Source organism: Arvicanthis niloticus, chromosome 15 (assembly GCF_011762505.2).
Source record: "Arvicanthis niloticus isolate mArvNil1 chromosome 15, mArvNil1.pat.X, whole genome shotgun sequence".
Classification (NCBI taxonomy): domain Eukaryota; kingdom Metazoa; phylum Chordata; class Mammalia; order Rodentia; family Muridae; genus Arvicanthis; species Arvicanthis niloticus.
In genome coordinates this window covers 67,201,769-67,215,323 of record NC_047672.1, presented here as the reverse complement: position 1 = coordinate 67,215,323, position 13,555 = coordinate 67,201,769, and the positions used below count along the sequence as shown (strand labels likewise).

The window sequence follows — 13,555 nt, the reverse complement described above, 5'->3', positions numbered from 1 at the left end:
AATTCTTATTCTGGAGGCTCTCATTTCATTAGTCTGTTTGTACCTTGGGCAACAGGACTTTCCAAGATCTGCAGTCGGCCATTTTAACATGCAGCCAAAAAGCTGAGATCGACTGAGGTTTAAAAACACCCTTTGTAATATCACAGGTCCATTGTTTCCCTATGAAGCCATAGTACCCTCTCAAAGGCAAAATAGTCATTTCCAATAACATCTACAAAGTCAGACACTGAGGTTAAAAAAAGTTAGGCCAGGTATAAATAATAATTTTTTTAAATCTGCTTTTACTAATTAATCCTGAATTCATGTAAGTTTTGGCTTGTGCAATTCAGCAATATTGATTAAGTGGTGATGGAGCAGTGCTATCCCAGAGGACTAATAAGTGCCTGTTCACATGCAGACAGACAAGGCTGGCCGTCTTTTCTTCATGCTGTTCTTACCTGTGTTCATGGGGGATCATGGAATTCCAAGGCTGGCACTTGATGCCACTCTTAGTGATGGACACTGTCCCCTTATAGTTGCCTCCTTTACCAATGATGCAGTTTCTAATATAGTCTATTGAATAACATAGAGAAAAATGTTAGAACTATGTGAAACACATGCTGTACTTACTAGAAAAGAAAACTAAGAATCCACTTAAGCCTGTAAGTCATTAACTCATGTAAACGGTTTCCAGTAACACTGAAATTTCTGGCTTAAAGCCTCTCCTAGTATTTTTAACATAATACATTTTAAAATAATACAAAACAAACACATCAAATAGACATAAATTCTTATTTTAAATATATGATACAATCTAACTTCAGATTATTCTTCATCCTTAATTTGGATTGTTATGTGTTCATCTGGGTAAGCCATGGTGACTTTATTGAATAAATAAACCTAAGAAAATATTAAAAACAAAACTTAAGTAACTTTAAAAAGCTATTTTAAACTCTGAAATAAAAAAATAAGACTGATTTGTCTTATCTGGCTCAATAAAATGGTATGGGTTTGTTTTGTCTTTTGTTCTTTTATTCTCTCTCTCTCTTTCTCTCTCTCTCTCTCATGTGTCTATGTCTCTCTCTGCCTCTCTGTTTCTCTATGTATCTCTGTCTCTGTGTCTGTCCCTCTCTGATTCTGTCTCTCTTTGTGTGTGTGTATGTGTGTGTGTACAGAATAACTACATTGGATTAATTATTATTCCCCATATTTTTACTAACAGTTCAGTTTCTAAAGTAGCTGAATTCTAAACAGGGAATATTAGTTACTAGACAATAGGATATGCATCCAGTCAACTAGAGGAAGACTGAATAAAAAAGGACTCATGCTTGATCACTAATTAAACTTCAGATGTGTGGGATTGTTCTAATATGTAAAACTGTTCTATTTTTTACTACTAGCTTCTATTTAAACATCCATGCAATTGACATAAAGATGTCTATATTTGGCACCTAATTCTAATTCAAAGGACACAATAGGTTCTTGTAAGAAATCAACTAAGAAAGAATTATTGTCATGAATTCAATTCATAATTGCTATATCATGTTGTGAAATATTTAATTTATAAAATGTATATTTAGTATACTATAATTATCCCATTACTGTGTTTTTGCTCTTAAACTATATGAATACTTCATATACCAAATCATTCATATATAATATGATACCACACACTTGAGAAGTTAACAATCTCAGTTTCTCATTCAAACAAGTTTTCAAGCATGTTTATGTGAATTTAACTTATTTTCCCGAAATCTTCATGATTTTCTATCAACCACCATTATGACATGAGCTACACCAAGTCATTATAACTTAAAATACTATCTTAATTCTACAGTTTGCTACTTTATAAGGTAACCTGATTAAATAGCTTAAAAGACATGTTATAATATGAAAAACATGCAGAAAAAAAAAAAAAAGCTGATGAGGGAGAGGGATCTAACTTGCGGGAAGTCCAGGAAGCACAGTATTGGTCTAAGTTGTGCACTAACTGTCATCATATTGGCAGGGATTTACTTGCATCAATCTTAACCAGTGACTGATTGTGGCCCAAATCAGAATCTGACCAAAACATCCACAGGGAAGACCTGTGTGGCAAGGTGTGGCAAGTATACTTTATTCTTCATTTCTTTATGAAATGCTTAAGAAGAAAGCAGTTACCTTTGTTTTCATAGAGGTCAAATTCATGGCCAAACCCTTTTTTCACTCCACTTGACATGCTATTGAAAGGATACCAGTAGCATCGTTTTCTTGACTTATCAAAAACAAAGGCCCTGAAAAAGACAGCTGAATGAAAAGAAGGAATACAACAATTTAACAGGTTTTTTTTTTTTTTAATGAGCACATGGTTTACCAAGGAAGACATATAGAATGTGGCATTATTACATATGAAAATACAGTGGGGTGTGTGTGTGTGTGTGTGTGTGTGAATTTCCTATTTTGAAGGAACAAAGAAGAAAGACAAAGCAAAGGTTTTGTAGCTACAAATTAGAAAACCAGATCTGTGGGAAGTTTTGACATTAATCTCAATGACTTACAGAAAAAGTAAAGGTTTCAACAGGTAAATTACTACATAAAACAACCACCTAGATTATTTCTGAAGGCTTTTATTATTTTTTATAAACTTCCCAGTTAGTTGGAAGTTTTGTTTGTATTTATATGCAAATGATTTATTTGAATTATCTTCTAAAATTTTTAAGTATTCAAATATATTCTAAAATGACATATCTTCGTGGCCTGGTGATGTAACCCTGTAATTCCCGCTATGGGGATACTGAGATTGGAGAAATGTATCCGAGGCCTGTGTAGGCTACAGAGTAAGTTCAAGGCAGACATGAACAACTTTGCAAGACACTCAAAACAAAATGCAAAATGGCTAGGAATATGGGACACTGGGAGAGATTTCCTAGCATGGATAAGGACTTAGATCCTACCCTCAGTTTTTCAAATGAAATAACAGAAATGGCATTCATTAATATGCATTCGGATGAGTACCCAGGCTCCAAACACAGATAGCTCTGTGGTGCTCTTACTCTTGACCAGAGAAGCTTCTTAGTGAAGTAGACAATAGTCCATGCACAGACTCAAAAGGATAGAGAATAAAAAACTGCAGAAACTGACCTGCCTCTTCACAAGGCTCAAGAAACATCATAGAAAAGGGGGGAAGAGTAAGAGCTGAAAGCTGAGGAGGAACGTGAAATGCTGTCTCCTGGATACAACCGGGCTTGTCCACACAGGAATTCACAGCAGCTCCTGCCTACACAAGACCAAGCCAGTTGACAAGTCCAGAATGCAAGGATAACAGGCTCCTGATGATGTACCCTTTACCTGAGGAGCCATGGCCAGTTGATGGCTAATAAGGGAGAAAGGTTCATTTTTTTTTTTCAGCAGTATGGTTACTGGTAGATTGACCAGGCCTCCAGCGACGTTCCAAGGCCATGCACATAGATAAGTACCACTAACTGACCTCAGTGGGTATTTTTTTTTAATGAAATGAATTTGGCAGGAAAATGACTGGGGACCCTGAGAAGAGTTGGAAACCCTGAAGCTGTATATGACCAAGATACATTGTACAGATATAAGAAATGCTCAAGAAAAAATGCATTAGGCGAATCGTCACCCCCAAAGAGTGTCATAAGAAAGAAAAATCTGAAATGAAATGTTTGGAAACTGTCACATACGATAGATACCCTTTTTGGTGAGTTATAGAATGTGAAAGTTACTAAAGATAATGGGAATCCAACTGTGAGGATACTATGTTCCCTAAGTCACTGTTCCCTAAGTAAGTTTATCTGAATAGACATTTTATGTCAAAAGCTATTATCACTAAAGAATATGCTTTTATTATATGTCCTTATGGAGGATATCAACTTGTGTTGTCCCCACCAGTCCTGTGGCTAATGTACTTACTTTTAGTAAGCTAAAATATTCACCAAAACAAACTGATAAATGCCCCAAAGTACTTCATGTTTTTTTCAAGTAATTTCAAACACAAAAATGGGTCCAATTTCCAGTCTATGGAACTTTTACTTTCCTTGCATTATAAAAGCATAGTCTTTCAAAATTATTTACACTTCCATGTGGAGTGTGTGGGACCTTCACATTGCTTGCATTCAGTTTTTCTCTAAATTTACCTTAGCCTAATTTTCAAGCTCAGCATTAAAAATCCACAATGAGCTGTACTTTTTCTATTGCTTTTTCTTTATGCTTCAGCCCAGAGGAGGGAAGTCTCAACTTCAACCCAGTTGCCAACAGAACCTCTCCATAAATTTACACAGCTCAAACGCTGATTGAGAGTAATCCTTCCTGCTTTATTTTCACCAATCTCAAGGCTTTTACGCAAAAGTCAGAATGAAACACAATTATCCTAGGGATAAGCTTGCAAATCCAATTCCCACTACTGTTGCCAGGAAATGTCTTCCTGAGAGGGGCAGTTTGGATTTAAAAATAGAAAAGAGATAGTCTTTCTTCTGCCTTGGCCTGTTGAAGACCTTCTGTGACTATGTCCTTCCCTACAGACCCATAATCCTCATTTTTTGAAACAGGGAAGGCTAGATGAGAGTCTCTCCCCATGAAATCACTAAACTCTAGATTCTCATAAAAAGGCACTGTGAAAGTAGAATATGCAAAAATTGAACATTGATAAAGCTCTTACAAACAGCTCATTTTTTAAAATACTATGAATAAAATCCAGGGCCTCATGCATTCTAAGAAAGCACCCATCACTGAGTTATGTCTCAGCCACAAAATCTTTTGTTAAGAATATATTTATTATCACAAGAGTATGTGTAAGAGTATGTGCACAGATGCCTCTGCAAGCCACAAGAGGACACTAGATACTCCAGGTGGTAGTGAGGTCCCTGATATGGAATGATGTGGGAACCAAATCACTTCTCTGCAAAAGCATCAAGTGCTCTTAACCATCAAACCATCTCTCCAGCACCCAGCTACACAATGTTATTTTTAAGGGACAAAAGAAAATATAAAACAAAACAAAAATAAATATGTTTTTGAAGGATGGTGTGTGTGTGTGTGTGTGTGTGTGTGTAGCTTTGTAGCCCAGGCTAGTCTTGAACTCCTACTTATTTGCTTCATGTGTTTGGCATTACAGGTGCACTACCATACCTTGTTCAGAAAACACATGTTCTTATGGCTATTTAGAATACTAGGATGACATTTTCACCTTGCTATTTCAAACTTGAAAGCTTTCTTCTCTGAGACCAATGACAAGGTAATAAGGTGAGCTATCAAATAATAAGAACTTTACTTCCTGAAGTCACTGCACCCTCTCAATGGCTCCATCACTTCCCAGCAAACCTTTCCCATCACTGTGCCCTAACTTCTTTGAAGCGGTCTCTGCTGCTGACACCAGTCACTCTAGGTTTTTATATAATTCTCTCAACACCTTTTATTGAAATCCCTACAGAGATGATGTAAGTTGCAGTGGCTTTTGGCTACTGCCCAGTTCCTACCCAGAAAATACTTTCACTGCTCTACTACAGAAGAAAAAAAGAGACACAATATTTTAGAATAATAATAATAATAAAGATGATGAAAGTCAATCCCATTTGATTTTACTTCAATGTTAATTATTTGACATTTATAGCCAAAGCAACTGTGTACTTTGGAAGACAGTTCTCAGAGCCTCCCATACTCACTCAATGCTTACACCAGCTGAGAGTTATCTCTGTTCTAATGAGTTAAAGCTAGACTCAAATTTATTCGAAAGGACTGATTGTGTTGACTACCAACAAGGAAGCAAAAATACGACTATTACATTCTTACTTAATTTAAAAATTAGTCAATAAACACAGTGAAGTGACTTACTTGCAAGTGAATGGGAAGCCCCTGTTTCTGATACACCTGTTGGCACAGTCATCCGCAGAGTTCACTTTTTTGGTTTTAATCTTCAATAATGGGTCTTCCTTGGTAAGGGTGGTTTTTGCTGACTTTTTGAATTCGTGAAGTGTATTTCTTCTTTTCTTCTGTCCTTCTATCAGTACAAAAATTAAAGAATTCAATGTGAAAGAAATGTTTTTAATGATTAAAGAGGAGAAAATTCCTTAAGGAACATCTTCAAGATGATGATTTTATAGGACATAGGACAACACAGTCCTATACCTCTACGGGGGTAGGGTAGACATGGGCAAGGATGTACAAGGGCAAGAGAGATGAGCATTACAATTATGTAAAGACAGATAGTTGCTATGTAAATTTATTAATCTATGTCTTTTCAAATGAAGGATGTATTGAATAATTAGGACAAGATTCACCCCCAAAGAATAAATAACCCTAAAGAATAATTATTTTAAAATTAGGACAAGGCTCACCCTGAAGAAATGATGTTCTCAAGTCAACATAGAATCAAGAATCAGTGCCAGAAGCATAGCATGCCATGCTGTGTAATTAAACTATTCATTCCCCAGCAGTGGTTTCTTATGTAAGTTACAGCGCTAACTAGGTAACTCTATCAAAAAAACAAGTGAGAAACTTATCACTAAAAGCTCTTCACTGGACAAATTCTTCTGGCTTACTCTTTAAGTGTATCATACTATACATATTTTAGTCCCTCTTTCTTATTTTTGTACAAAAGTGTATTCAGTGTGTGGGACACTATTTCTCAACTTCATGAAGGTGTGTTGAGATTAGTCCTAACATTGTAAATCAGATGTATGTAAAGCTTTATCCTTTAATGTAGCAATATCATTTTTCTTCATGAGTGAACAAGACCACTAGATAGCATGAAACTTACTATAAAACCAAAAAACAGAAGCAAGAAGCCTAAGATTTTTAAATGTATGCATAATTTAAAAGTAATAAGAACATGCTCTTTTATTCTCAATTTCCTAAAAGGTACCCCAATCTAATACTAATCAAACGACTAATGATCAATCATCTATTAGACTGCAACTATTATGTAACAAGTAAGGAGCCACGCACATCTACATGTCAATTTGTATAATGACCCTTATCACAATGGCAGTTTAATACATTCATTTGCAACTGGATGTAACCAAAGGCATAGGGAGAAATTAATTAGCTACTCCAAAGAGTTCAGGTTGGAAAGGCAGAGTCCCAGCTTTGGAGCTAGCTCTCCGCACCACTTGCAATGTCATCTTTTATCTAAGAATTGCTAAGAATGTATGTGGAAATGTGATTTATAAACATTTCCTGAAGATTTGCTTCAGAGCTATCAGTTGAAAAGAAGCTTGGATGCCACAGCAGGAAATGCATTCCTGGTCTTTAAATGTGGTGAAATGCGTCAAGAAAGGAGAAGAAAGCTCTCTGTGCAGAAAAGTGAGAAATATGGCTACCGGAGTGAAGTACATACCAAAAATGGTATCATACTTTGTTTGCCAGCAACCGCTGTCTCCATTAGTTTACTATGCATGCAGATGCTGCTCGTTAATGTCTAGCCTAACCTGAAGTCCACAGGAAAAAATAGAAAACACCCACTTCTCTAAATTCCTAATACTTTACAAAACTCTAGAACACAGTCTCCAAAAGTCTGGTACTAATCCCCATGGTGATGTTTTTCCTTGGCCTATAAGATACAACTGTTAGGATGTAAGAGATTATGTTTTTTTTTTTTTTTTAAAACTTAATATATAAATTCAGCCAACTAATCTATGTTATTTATGTTATTTAATCTTATTCAATGTTGTTAATAGTTCTTAATATGTCATTAATGAGTCCAAATTGTTGCATAACATTGAAAGTCAGCTGAAGATGGCATTTTTACTGACTTGTCAAATGACTGTTTAATTGCATGAAATTTCAAGATATAAATTGCTCAACTTATCAAAGAAAAGTTGAATTAAGGAGGAGTTACTTGAACTATAATCTCAAGAAAATATTGAAAATAAAATTAGTAATTGAAATAAAGTGGATTTTTCTTTGCTGATGTAACTGTTATTCTTACAAAAAAGGAAGGCATGATATTTTGAAGATTGACATTTCTGTCACAGAATCTTGTTAAAGAAGGATATGAATCTCTGTCATGAGATTTTCTTTCTGTTACCTTATATCACTACTTCCTTGTTACTTCTATATATTTCACAATATGAAAATACTTTAATTTCTTATAAATTTAAATATTTTCTGTGGTAGGAGCATACATTGAGAAAAGTCTATTTTGAAAACAACTTTATCCAAAATTGATCATATATATATTAATATATACATATTTATGGATTGTATATATATGCATATTATATAAACACAATATTATATATATACAATATAGGTATATAAACAATCAATACATATATATGTATAGATACATCATATACATTCATACACATATACATATATAAAGTCTGCCATTATGCCAGCTAAGAATATGGCTTTGGTCTTATGTAAAATGTGTTTTTGTATGTGTCTAAGTGTAGAATAAAGCATAAAAATAATTTTAAAATTACTAATGATAATCATTAAGTTCCTAAGGCATCTATGTAATTATCAATCAAAACAGAGCCTCTGGTCAAAGTCATAAAAGTGAGTGTGAAGACTGTTCTGTAGGAAAGAGGTCTCTGCAGTTATTGGCTCTGATTAGTTTCCCAGATCCTCAGTTGTCCTATTGAAATGTGTTAATGTATGGTTTTGCCTCATAAAACAAGCTACTCTTGCTTGCTAGTAAGTGTTTCATGACTAAAGATCAAAAAACATTCAGAAAAATAAATAAATCTCTAATCTCCCTTTATTGCATAGTAAGTAGAAACGCCAGCACTTCAGTGCTAATATGGACCAATCATAACCAGATATTAAGAATCCCTCCACACTGGGACATGTGAGCTTCCCCCTTGTAACTCAGTCCTGTATACTGCATCAGTAACTAATGACTCAAAAATATAATGTTCAAAGTGCCTATGCATCATTTAATTCATGTATCAATAAAACTAACTACATCTTCAATAAGAGAAGAAAGTCAAAATTGAAGTCATTCAAAATTAGCATCTGAAAAAGATTTCTTTGCTGACAATAGATTTCACTGTATCTTCAGCCAGTATCAACTGATGCTTGTTTTACTGCAAATAATTAAGAAATTAAGCTTAATTTTCAGAGAAAAAATCGGAAATATGTTTGGGTCAGATTTATGTCTACTATTTTTTAATGTGTTTGTTAGTTCAAGTTTATAAACAAGAATATTAAAATAAAATCAAAGGGTAAGAAAACACGGAGAATTTGTCTAGCTTTCCCATATTTTAAATTATGCGTCTTTCTCTTCTCCCAGCTTAGGAAAATATTCTGGAAGGTATGTTTCTGGAAGAACCTGAAGTCTCTATTTTAGAACTGAGACCATCAGGATCCTGGTGAAAACTTATAAACAGAAAACAGGGTCAAGCATATCAAGGTGGTTGAAGACAGACACATTTCTCCCACTGGCCCCTGGGCCTCACATTCACTTCTCTCAGTACCTCATATATTTTCTTCTCTGGGGAAGAACCATGGACTTCAAAGGAAAGTCAAGCAAAGCAAGGATTTGCAAGGTGTGGAAAGAGCAGGAATCTGGCTCCCCATAACTGAAAAACTACCAACGTGATTAGTGATTAACAGTTTGAACGGGCAAGATGTTAAGATGAAAGTCTACAAATAATTGATGGGCAGAAACAATGGTTTGTGACTGGAGATTTTTACCTCCTAGAGACAAGGATTCCTAAAAGATGCTCCAGTTTCCACTGTTATTATCTAGGACTCAGACTGACAGTAATGCACGCCCCCTTTTGGGAGAAGCTAACCTCATGGTAAATGAAGACAGTCAGACAGAGGAGACTTTGGCAGATTTAGATCTAGTACTAGTAGCTAAGAAGCCACACAATATTTCTCTCTAGGAGATATGTAGAATAAAGTAATTATGGTGAGTTTTGAAGTCTCCCTCTTTTCTTGTTCCTTTTCTGGAATTGCTTATTGTAGATGCCCCATCCTGCTCTCTGTCTCCTCTCTCCTCTGCCTGCAACACTCTTACACACAACAAGGAAAGCAACCACACTGAAGTGGAACTATTACTGTCCTGTTTCTGTAAAAATAGTCAGCTGCTGCCTTCAATATTCACTACAGAGACCACTTGGTTTAGCATGACATTCAGTGGTACCATTTTCTCCCATGATATATTTCTAACCACAAGATCTACTCCCACTAGGAACAAAGTCCTAAAAAATGACCTTTACTTGCTATCTTTAGATCTTCATAGGGCATGTTTTGCACTTTCTTATATCTGCATTTCAGGCAACTTTCAATCTCCTAACTAGGGTGGCATTCAGGTTGTGATTCATCTTCTCATACCTGACTTGGGTACCACACACCTCTTATCCCTGGCTTGAACACTAAACTAGTAAGCTCTCAAATATGCCGTAATGACATTTTCTAACACTGAAATTTTGTTTTGTTTTGCTGTTTGATAATGTTGGTTACTTATTATCACTTAGCCAATTGAGTTTTTCAAAAGTATGCTTAAGATGACCACAGTGTTGCTGGCATCGGTATAAGGGCAAACATTATATATTTCACTCACTTAGAATTTAGAACTTTCAATTCAGTTCCTTAATTAGCCGAATTAATTCAATGCAGTACCAAAGATAAAATTAAGATGTTCAGACATCAATTTTTCCTGTGTCAAATAAATTTTAAAAAGCAGTTCCTATCAGAACTAGGAAATTTTACTTTACAGTTTATCTCTTAGCACTATACAGGTTGCTCCTCAACTTTGTAGTCTTCAAGACTCTTAAACATCAGGTAGTCATTTAATGTTTAATTTTCTTTAGCAGAGTATTCAATATTTGTTTAGAGTATTTAGTGTGAGTGAATAGAGAATAGTACTATGTAGTAGATCAACTATCAAAACTGCTTGGATCATCCACATCAAATATTTCTCAAAAAACTTAATAATGTATTTCCATAATGCCTTCTATTCATGACTGCCTGTCAGCATAATAGAGCATTCTTTTACTATATGAAGAATAGCCGTGCAAGTAACAACAACAAACTAACCATTAAATATTAAACAAGAATTCAAACAACAAACTTTCATTACATATTCTAAGAAAGCTACTGCACTCCTTTATGGAAGTCATTTAAAACATGGAAACTGTTAAAACAAGGTTGCAAACACAGCAAATGTGACCCCTCTTTTGATGACAATTTTAGCATTATCCATTTCAGAAATTATTCATAACATATATCTGTAATTCCCAGTGGGCCTCCTCTGGCCTGCCAGCATACTCTCTGGCCACTCTCTCTACACTCAGGAAACGCAGTCATTTCAACATTAGCCAAAGTGAAATATAATTACAAATGTATATCTCCTGCCAAAACTGTGTAACGCATGCCAAAAAACAAATAGACATTGTCTATGGTCGATCTACTGTTTGGGTTTTCCAAATTGAAATCTTACATTAGCTCAGCTCAGCTCAGGTAACTACACTTCAAGGGAATACCATTTTAATCTTTGCAAAGGGAAACCAGCAAACTGGACCAAGATTAAAACTTAGACTAACACCCGTAAATTAGCTATGTCTTAACGATCAACCTTAATATGACACATCTTTAAGTTCTTTTCCACTTGTTCAAGAATTTTTGCCTACACAGTTTCAAAGGACCCTTTCCAAGGTGTCTTTTTTTTCCACAAGGAATCACTTCCTAGTGCAGAAAAAAAAAAAAAAAAAAAAAACAGGTGGGTTCAATATTTTTTATTAGCACTAGCTACTTCTTGTATTGCATCAGATACTAGATCAGAGGTGTGATAAATGTCGTAGTTAACTTATCTCAAATTACGAGGTTGTTTCTTTGTTTTCTCAGTTTTAGAAGGTCACCTATCTGCTAGCTGTGCATTTATTACAGTCTTTATTTCTCTGTGCCTACCCTAAGGTTCACTGCCTTCTCCAGCTGACAACCCAGCCCAGCTACTACAATAATAACACAACTAAATACAGATGTTTCCTCTACTCTTGATAAATAAGAGATAACTTCCGATATCAGCAGATGAGATCCCTAAATGCCCAGGGTATCTGAACAAATCCAAGAGTCTCCTCCTCAATCTGCACATCAGAAGAAGACAGAGGGACAATTCTGCTGCATCAGTCACATAAGTGTTCCTCCCTGCACTGCAGCATCAAGAGCTATCATCCCTACACCCCATCCCCAGAAGGGGAGCATGGAAGGAAAAGCGTTCTGTTTCATTATCATAACATTCATGTACTCAGAGCTTAATATGCCTCCTCCAAATGAAGACCTGCATAATGTCAAAATTTGAACCTGAAGGTTGACTAGACAAACACTTATAGGAAATTCTCCTTTGGGGAAATCATGTGTCCTTGGTTAGACTGACCATCACTCTCCTCTCTTCAGTTCAGACTCTGTCTTCGTTTTTAAGCTTGGCCAAACCAGCAAAGTTCCAACCAGTGTTAGCACTTCATTTCTATCCTGTAATTTTGGACTGTTTGGCTAAATGAGATGGGGCCTGGGGGGGGGGGGGTATCACTGAGAGATTTTAATTATTTTAAATGTTTTTCAAACAGAAAAGGAATGTCAAAAGAAAGCATAACAAGAGGTTTGGAAGCCCCACGCCACACATGGAATTAAGAAAGGAGGCTGGAAATAGGGTTTCTTGGAAGGAAAGTGCAAGGTCAGAAGGAGACTTAAAGCAACCATAATCTCCATGAAGCAGAAGTAAACTTACCTGCATAGGGGATGGCGACAGGAAGCAGGAGGAGGTGCAGTAGGACATGCTGCAGCAACAGGACCGGCAGAAGTTTGGTCCCCCACATCATGCTTGCAGTTCGAGCAGGCTGATCCCTCTGCAGGAGATGCCGGGCTGAAAGAATCCTGTTGCAAGCCGGTCGGTTCTGAGCTGCTTTTATTGCGATGAGCTAAGTTTGTTGTGTGATTAACTGGAAAGATCTAGGTCTGAACTCCCTCTTACGGTAAGAAACTGTTTAACAACAGCCCTTTACTCTCTTCCAGCCCCTTCCTTTCCTCAACCCCCCCCCCCCCCAACAAGCAACAGATCCCAGCTCCCCCCTCCACACACTCCCCCCTCCCAGAAAGAAACTTACAAAGCAAAGGTCACCTGGCCCGAGGCCAGCTGCAATTTGGAAGCCTGAGCTCCAGATCCCAGTGGCTCCTATCCGAGTAGGGAAGGGAGGAGCAAGCCTCAGCCCAATCGCTAAGTCAAGGCACAGGCAGAACACTAATTCGCCCCGTTTGAACAGGAAAATGCATGTGTTTACATATCTATCTGGGAAAAGAGGAAGGGGAAGCAGCATAAGAAGAGAGCAGAGCAGCCCTCTGGCAAATGAGCCCCAGCTTCTAGCCTGTGAGCTTGCAGGGCTGGAGAGATTCAGGGACGAACACTGACCCCAGTTTCCTGGGGTTTTAAAGACAGTAAGAGCTGAGAAAGGTAGTCAGGGGTGGCAGAGCCCAGGTAGAAAGCGGGCAGGTAAGAAAAGGGTGTGGCCTTGACGGATGAGAAGAAATAGCAACAGAAACAAAGCACCCAGGTTTTCAGGCCAGAAAATTGCCCTGTCCAGTGGGCTCAGAACTGGCAGCTTTCCTCGGAAGAGCTACCCCGAACCACCGAAAA

At 36.7% G+C, this 13,555-nt stretch overlaps 1 protein-coding gene across 3 annotated transcripts in view; it reads right to left on the bottom strand.

Annotated features, from left to right (window-relative positions):
* Hgf (hepatocyte growth factor) overlaps positions 1 to 13,179 on the bottom strand; it is a 73,860-nt gene extending 60,681 nt beyond the window's left edge. Inside the window, exons 1-5 of one of the 3 annotated variants that reach the window (XM_034519138.2) lie at positions 13,029 to 13,179; positions 12,653 to 12,798; positions 5,806 to 5,971; positions 2,140 to 2,252; positions 438 to 552 (exon numbers count right to left, since the gene is read on the bottom strand). In XM_034519138.2, coding sequence (XP_034375029.1) covers positions 438 to 552; positions 2,140 to 2,252; positions 5,806 to 5,971; positions 12,653 to 12,743 — 485 coding nt within the window. In that variant the 5' untranslated portion in view covers positions 12,744 to 12,798; positions 13,029 to 13,179. Of the gene's footprint in view, positions 1 to 437; positions 553 to 2,139; positions 2,253 to 5,805; positions 5,972 to 12,652; positions 12,933 to 13,028 lie in introns of those variants that run through there. The other 2 variants (XM_076913137.1, XM_034519139.2) reach the window with 2 other exon arrangements.
* Positions 13,180 to 13,555: the final 376 nt, after the last annotated feature.